The sequence below is a fragment of the Buceros rhinoceros genome, unplaced genomic scaffold (genome assembly GCF_000710305.1).
Source record: "Buceros rhinoceros silvestris isolate BGI_N320 unplaced genomic scaffold, ASM71030v1 scaffold1286, whole genome shotgun sequence".
In the NCBI taxonomy this organism is placed as follows: domain Eukaryota; kingdom Metazoa; phylum Chordata; class Aves; order Bucerotiformes; family Bucerotidae; genus Buceros; species Buceros rhinoceros.
Genome location: NW_010416696.1, coordinates 65360 through 73854, shown reverse-complemented (window position 1 = coordinate 73854; position 8495 = coordinate 65360). Strand labels below are relative to the sequence as shown.

Sequence of the window (8495 nt, the reverse complement as noted above, 5' to 3'; positions counted from 1 at the left end):
AGCTAGGGAGGGTTTTTACTGGATGTGTAAGAACACAGAGTCGATCAACCTTATTCATGTACATGTTGGTCTCTTATTTAAATAAATTGATTTATAGCATTCCTGTACAAGTCACATTAATTTTTCCTAAAATATAGTTATCCCTGTGAAAATATTGACTTATCTAAGTGGTTTGTAGATCAAGTCCCTAATTCTGAAGAACCTTTATGGGATGTTTGAAATGATTTTGAGGTGGTACAGAAAATGCTGTTCATTGACACCAAGGCGAGGGTACATAACCATCAGACATCTGTCAGTATGACATTATTGAGGGAAAAGTAGCTGATTTTAGCTTGGAGACAGCAAAAATTTGACTTAAACAGGAATATGTAATTTCTTTCCATTCTACCTCTCCCTCTATTATATTGAAAGAAGATCTACCTAATTTAGTTTGCATCATCTCTTTGGAAGGTTTGTGTTGCTGAGGGTAGCATTTATGTAAGTTCACAAGTTGATTACAGTGACACTGTTAACTTTTATTTCGGGTGGAGGAGATAACGGGAGGCTGACAATGTGATGTATAAAGGTACTGCACTGAGCATCAGATGATCAGTCTTTACCCTGTACACTGTGTGCATCTCCTGAATGACTGAGGAGTTTATCTCTGCCTCTGAAGAATGGGGGTTTGATACTTTTACCTGTGATGTATATCCAAGATTTCGCTAAAGAAGTTAGGATTTATTTCTTTAAGTAATGGCAACTGTTTTGTGTAGATGCCTTGTTAGTAAAGCTCTTTTTAGGCAGCAGTAAGTGTATGTGCAAGGGGAATGTATCTGCTGCACTTGAGAGTTCTGTGTGTGTAGGAGTTGCTTTAGGGGAGTTTTTTGTCTGGGAAGTTTTTTTGTGTTAATGCAGTTTCTGATATGCTGTGTCCTCATCTTAGATTGGAGCTGTTGGCTACAGTACAAGCAAGTGTGGTGTGCGTAATGCTTCCTTTGCTCTGAAATAGGCACCGCTTAATTTTTTTTCATAATGAATTAAAATGTGCAGGGAGTCTGAAACAAAGAGCATAGTTCTGTTTAAAATCAGGCGGCTAACCCATAGGCATGTTGTTTGTCTGTAGAGAATTGCTTAAAGGTAATCTGTTGTCTAGTCAGTGAGTCACAGACAGGCGAATCCTCTGCCAGATAAAATGATCCTTATCATTAAGGAGAACTGCATAGATAGTACCTGGGAAGGTGGGATACACACACTTGCTCACACTGTTGTCCAGGGAAAATCAGAGGCACAGGGCATGCTCAGGAGATGAGGCCAGACAGATCCTGAAGAGGTAAGTGGTAGAAGCAGAAAGGCTTTGGAAAATAACTTTCCTGCTGCCAAACTGCAAAATTGTTTGGGTTTTCTAGTTATGTTTCTGCATATGACAATGCAGTGATACGTACCACAGAGAAAAATATAAATGAAGTACATGTGCAATAGACCTCAAAATTTAAAATATATAAAACCACATCTTGCAGCAACAGTTTTTGTTTCAGTCTTCCATATACAGTTAAAATAAAGCCACGAAAGTAAACAGTATGCTAACAAAAACAAAGTAAAACACAAAAGAAACTTCTATCTGGTAAAAAAGAAAAAATTCATTGGTTTAATAACAACAACAAAAAAGGTTTTATCTTGTTTATTCAATTCCTCTACACAGAGTGAATGACCAGTACTTCAGAAGGCTGATTTCTCAAGTTTTGAAAAATAACTTCAAAATTTGGTGAATGTTCTTGTCTCTGTCTTTCCAGGAGGGTGCTATTTGGCTCAACTATGTAAGTGGCAATAGCTATGTATTTTTACTTTGTACATTTCTAGAGTTACTCAAGTGAAATTGGAACATATCAGATCATTCCACCACTAGTTGCTGTTGAGTTCAGGACAGATTCACTGCATGAACAGGGGGATTTCTTGTCTCATTTAATGATCAAGTTCTTGTTGTTTTCTAAGGAGCCTCTGACACTGTTGTAGTGCAATATTAGGAGAGGGGTTTTTGAACTCTCCAGTAAGCATAAAGGGAGAGATATCCCCGCCTATCAAAGAGTCTGGCAAGTCATAGAGATCTTTATGAGCACTGGTGGCAGAAACAGTCTCTAATGCCTCAGTTTCTTTTTTAGATAGAAAGGTGTTAAGCGAAGCTTGCCCTCCCTGCCGTCCCCCCGCCCTTCCCTCTTTGTCCTCATTTTAGTTTGTGGTTATACTTCCTTGCCAGGTTGCACAGATGTACATTGCAGATGCACGTTGCTTTTTTTTTCCCCGTGCTTTCTTTAGGTCTTTTACCTGACCATTTTGTTATAATCTGAGGATGGTTTTGTTAATGAAAATATTTCAGTCCAGTGTGAATTCAGTTCCTTACATAAATAAAGACTTTTGTGGAAAGTCTTAACCTAGTGTAAAGAGTGTACTCTCTAACAAGAACAGTGTTAGAGCACTGAAAGAAATAGAGCTGTCTCAAAACACTTTGTGGCTAACACACATTAAGTGTGTAGCAGAATATTTCTGGATCATGCTTGGCTGCACTCCACAAGAGAAATTTTTCTTACTAGTGAAATGAAATATGCTGTTGTCCTTTTTGTAAGATGTCCTTAAGGAAAAACAGGTTTCTGAGAAATTGTCCTGATGGGAAGCATTCACTGTGATTTGTCAGCTCAGAGATAAGTCTAATAATTTCTGTATGTTCATAATAACTGCTTTTTGTTGGCACTTCTGGTCAGTGCTGTGGCAAATATCTCCTGCTTATTTACATACTTGTGATATCTGAACTTTTCAAAAGTAGTTCTGAAGGAAAGTAAATGTGACTTTAGCAAAGTTATCTAGTGTTCCAAATAAAAAAAGCCTCTGCTCTGTGGGAAAGCTGTTGCAAGGAGGTGGTTGGTATTTTAATAGTGATCTATTTAGGAAGATACAAAGAAAAAAACAGCAAATTCCAATACATTTTCTAAAATTGGGATAGTATTTCACTGTAAAATTATGACTAAACACTTCCGTTTTAAATCAGCTACTTCTTGTTTTTTTAGGAAATTTGGAGAGCGACCTCAACCGAAACGGCTCACCAGGTAAGCATTAGAGAAATCCTGTTTTTAACAATTTCCTAGTTATACTTTTTGTTCTCAGAAGGATTTCTCAGTTAAATTGTGGCTTTCTAATCCTAGAATTTTAAATACCGAAACTTTTCAATTATTGTATGCAGTCAGCAGCCAGAAGTAAAATTGTGAACAATGAGTGGCTTGTTTCTAATGTGAAATTCAATGCCTTTTTAGAAATGGTATTGACTTCACATATCAGTTACTGTAGATTATTCAGGAGAATGTGAATCTGCTTTGTTTTAAATCACCATGAATGAGCTAGATTTCTTTTCTTGGGTAAAAGAGTCTTGTGAGGTCATGTAAAAAACACTTTTTACTGCCAAAATTCAGCTATTATCTTACTGCTGTCCTGCAGCAGCTCAGAGCGAAGTGAACACAGTGCTGTCAAGGAGTGATCTTAACCAATTTTTGGTGAAACGTAAACAGTCAAAGATAGCATCAAATAGTACCATCAAGTCCAATCCATTCTGAAAAGTCTTTAGAATCACTGGAGGACCTGCCTCTCTGGTCTGCCAGTTTTGTGTGGTAGAAGTGCTGTATAACATGGAAACCCATTGTCACTCTGGCCTACTTCTGTTTTGATATTATGATGTCTCATGTAAAGCACAGGGTAGGGGGGAGCACTTACATTTTGTGTTGGGGATATCTATCTCATTACAGTTTTGAATAAGCTTCAAGTTAGCTTGTGTCATTGTTGAACTTCAAGGCAAAATTGATCTCTACTGACATATAAGTAATTGAGGAAACATTGCTGTTTCCTGTTGGCTTGCCTATTTTCAGGGTTATCTAAAGAAACTAAGTTTTAAGTAGTGAACTGTTTTCCATCTTGAGCAGTAACTCCTGTTAGTATCACCCTTAAGTTACTCACAGAACTTATCTTTTATAATTTTAGAAGAACAGAAGAAATAATGATTATTGAGTTAAGGTCATTTAACTAAGTTTTCTATTAACTATAGTTTCATCTGCAGAATTTTAACTATTGGGTATGCCAGATACCCTTTTCTGTGAGTGCAGGGTAGGCATCTGGGAACTGCTAGCCATCCTTCAAAGCAGTAGCCTGTAAACATTTTCTGTATTGATAGAGGCTTGAAAAAAGCAACCTAGCTCTTTTCCCCTGAAGAGAAAAATGCTGAAACATAAAAACAGTCACACAAATTTTTAAAAGTGTGATTTGTTTATGTAATGGTAAAAAATGTATCAGTAAACCTTAAAGGCATTTAGTTCAATTATTGGGAAATTATTTGCTTTTTGTGTAAAGGCAGCTCTGTTTGTCTAATAATGTATTCATCATCATGCAAGCTCCAGTGGAACAATACTACTGTGTTCCTACTATGCTAGTTGTTTTTGAATGTAAACTATAATATTACAACCTTTGTGGGGATTTTTAAGATTTAATAATGAAAAATGTTGTGTAAGAATTGCAGTCTTTATTTTCTTTATCAGTGGGAGAGTTTGGAGGGAAACATTCCTAGTTCTCTCAGGAGCTGGGTTGTACAAGTCTACTGTAGCCGCACAGCAGTAGAAAAGGCAGAATTTCTTCCTTATACAATGCTAAATAAACATTAGACAGCACCTAGTGTTTTCGTGCATGGGTTGCTGGTTTTGAATGGTTTTTTTTAATGTTAGTCAAGTCAAAAGTTTTTAGTATGACAGATTTCAAATCGTCAGATCAAAAGTTTTTAAACCATTTAAATGCAGTTAATATGCATCATAATGAAATGTATAATAACAATTTCACAGTGAATTATGTTTTGTGGTTTAAAATACATTCTTAGACAATGGTTGTAAATAAAGTAAGTCTGCACTTAGAGGCAGTTCTTCCATCTGTGCTTTCATGGATAAACATCAGCTTTACAAATGTCAAGTGTAAATAGATCAAGTTAGTCCAAATTTAAAACAGTAATTCAAGTATTTTCTCTGCTGTTATATCCTGCTGTTTACACAAAATCTAGCATACTGATCACTGTCTTATGTAGGCATGATAAATGCAGGAATTTAGAAAACATCATTAGCAAAGATGGATTGTTGTTGTTCAACCTACCCCCCCGCCCCCAATCTGCTTGCTTTCCTCTGTGAAACTGTATGTGGGGATTTCTTTTGGAAAAGGTTTTGTCAACAAAATACTGCTTTTTATCATCCATATTTTTTTCACTGGAAACGTTTGGTTTTCTATATCTTCCCAAAGGGACTTCAACAGTTAGGTGCAGTTCACACATGCAAAAAAAACCAAAACAAAAACCAACAACAACAACAAAAAAAAACCCAAAAATCCCTCTTCTGTAGGGTTTCATCTCTTCATATAACTTCTTGTTAAACTCATGATTTGTTTCTCTGCTTGATGACTTTGAAGATGAGGGGATTGCAGGCATTCAACCTGCAAAAGCTCATCCAGGGACTTACCAGTGTTCCTGTCAGCACTCTGACACAGCAAAACCATTGGGTGTTGAATTTGGCATGCTGCTTAACGAACAGTTAGGTTATTATACAGAAGAATGATAGTGTATTGTTCTCTTACTACTCTCTAGGAATTTCTGTTGGTGTGTTTGAAGTAATTATAACTTTCATATTACATCTAAATATTTTTTTACCTGCTTGTGTGCAGGAAGTAGATGCTTCCTCTAAATAACTAGATGAAACAATAAGCCTTTACTTAGCTTTTGACTCTAACTTAAGTTTTTCTTAGTATCTTCACAAACAAAAGAAAACTTTATATAAACATTGCATTGATATAATTAATGGCTTAAACAAAATTTCAAAACAATTTGTCATTATCATGAGAGACGAAATTGGTTAAGGAGACAATATTGAATTAATAAAGTGTCTTGTAATCAAATATCTGTGGTGTGGTACTTTATAAAATTGGGCTTTGAACATGCTGTAGTGATTGGCATTGATACAATTTTACATCACAAGCATCTTTTTTTCTTCTGGGATATGTAGTCATTATAAATGACCACAGACTACTGCTAGCTTCATGCGAGATAGTTGCTTCTTTTTGCTGTGTAATTACCTTAGAAAACCAAATGAACTCATCTTGACCCTACTAATGGTTGCCTTTTTTTGAATTTCAGGAGTTTGGATATTTTGTCCTAAAGGTGTCTTTGGATTATTGTAATTATAAAGAAAACCAAAAGAATTTTCAAAACTTATTTTGCCTTTTAATTTTTAGGGAAGCAATGCGAAATTACCTAAAGGAGCGAGGTGATCAAACAGTGCTAATACTCCATGCAAAAGTTGCTCAGAAATCATATGGCAATGAAAAAAGGTAAGTCTCTCTTCTTTACTGGCTTCCCTCTACAGCTCCCAGCTAGGGAAACTATAGCATGAAGGCTGGTGTGTCGTACATTGCAAAATTCCTCACATTGTACTGTAGTCTAAAGAAACTTAAAACCAAACCTGTTCTCATAGATCATTTAATTAGGTAACACGCGCTGCGAACCTGTGGCATTCAGTGGAGTGATGCCTGTTTCTACCAACAGGTTCTCAATCTGTGGGTGAAATTTTTCTTCCATTGAACTAAAATTTTAAATGTTCATGAACTCCAATTTTAAATCTTTTTTAAGTCTGGAGTAGACAAGGTGATTAATGGTGACTATTTGTAAATGAGTTTTTTCCCTGAGGAGTTTTTTCCATTTTAATTTCAAATTAATATGAAAGGGAAATTGCTAGCTTCAGTAAGACACTTTTCTGAGTTGGTTCTGTAATAGATTTTAAAAGAATGGGAGGTCAATCATAACCATATTTATGATAAACTTCTCTCATAAAAATCAGTTCAATACAAGTTACATAGTAGGTAAGTTTTCCATGGGGCAGAATCTACAACAAGATGTGAGCACGAATGCTTTTCAGGCAGAGGTGAATTTCCTGCTGTATTGTCTGATTTTTTTTTTTTATTGCATGACTAGTAGAAGCTAATAGGATCGTCCTTCATATGCAGATTTCCAGTCCTCTCTTGATGAAATAGAATTTTCTTTAAGTATAAATGATACTTTTCTACTGATATGTCACTAAAATAAATAGCATGGTATTTAGTTAGTTTTCAGATACTTTGTATTATTAATATATATTCCCCACAAAAGACCATATATTCAGCAGCTGACTGGTTTTGAAGTTCTAACCTTTCTTTCACCACTGTTGTGCGAGTCCTGTTTCATCATAATGTTTTTTACAGTTTTATGAGATTTGAGATTCTAACATATTTGTGTATGAAAGTGTTAGTAAACAGAAAGCCTGCAAAGTTCTCGGTTCGTTGCTACCAATCTAAATCATGCTTTCTGATGTTTGTCAATCACAGAGATGCAGATGGTGTTTTCAGCTGTTCTTCAGTATTCTGTGCCTGAGTACTTGTCTTTCAATGCGTGCTGTCTTTTCTGTTAGCCAGTGTCTCAAGTCCTTTCTGGGTAGTATCCAGGAACTGCAGCTCCATGGAACGGTTTACTCGATGTGATTTTTAGATCTTTCTGAAATTCTTGATGAGAATCAAATTGGAAGTCAGTGAAAGAGGAAGGAGGAAGGGCATGGAAGTAGACAAGTATGCTGTCTTTATAACTATACAGCCCTCCTGCTCACTGCTGCGTGTAAATGCAAAAGGGTTGCAATGCAAGGTCTTACTAGCAGTCAATTATAACTTTAACCCTTTGCAGCAAAATCAACAGCCAAAAAGATTTATCATGGCAATACAGGGACTTCTGATTGTTATCTTCTCAGATTGTGTTGTCGTTCAAGAGTTGCATGGTTAACTCATCACTCTTTTCTCAGTGCTTTGGAAGGACTGCTAACTGGAATCAGCCATTCTTCTACAGCTTCAGATTTTGTGAGGTGCAGTTCAGTTGCCTGTTGCAGCACATAGCGTTTGTTCGTGAACGGTATCTCACATTCACCTCTTTAAAAGTGGAAGCATGTCAAATAAGTGTAGAGAATTTCAGAGCTTTGCAAAAGATGGCCGGGAATGAAAATGGTTGGGTGTTTGTTATGAATAATACAGCGGTGAAATAATTGCCATTCTGCAATGAGTATGAAATTAAAGTTTGGAATACATACTAGGATTTCGTTTTTCAGCTTAAATATTTCAGTTTTTCTTATGTTTTAATACACTGTTTAGGCTCTCTGGTAACGTTTGCTAGTTCCCAGACTGTCAGCATCACTAATAATGTACTGTTGATACCAGCATAAAGAAAAATGCCAGTTACTAAATCATTGGATCCGTGTGTGCCCTAAGATACTTAGTCAAACTGAATGATGAATTAGCTTCTTCTGGTTTTCTTCTTTTTTTTTCTTCTTTTTTTTCTTTTGTTTTGGTTTGGGGGGGTGGGGGGGCGGACGTGTTTAGGTTTTTTGTTTGTTTCTGTTTTATTCATGGCTGAACCTGCCCTTTAGTTCTTCATATTGCTG

General features: G+C 36.1%; 1 protein-coding gene across 1 annotated transcript in view; it reads left to right on the top strand.

Annotated features, from left to right (window-relative positions):
* The first annotated feature begins 3035 nt into the window (after positions 1-3035).
* The window catches only part of RBPJ (recombination signal binding protein for immunoglobulin kappa J region), a 25362-nt gene continuing 19902 nt past the window's right edge, over positions 3036-8495 (top strand). The window contains exons 1-2 of the mRNA XM_010137885.1: positions 3036-3074; positions 6274-6369. Coding sequence (XP_010136187.1) covers positions 6281-6369 — 89 coding nt within the window. The 5' untranslated portion in view covers positions 3036-3074; positions 6274-6280. The remainder of the gene's footprint in view (positions 3075-6273; positions 6370-8495) is intronic.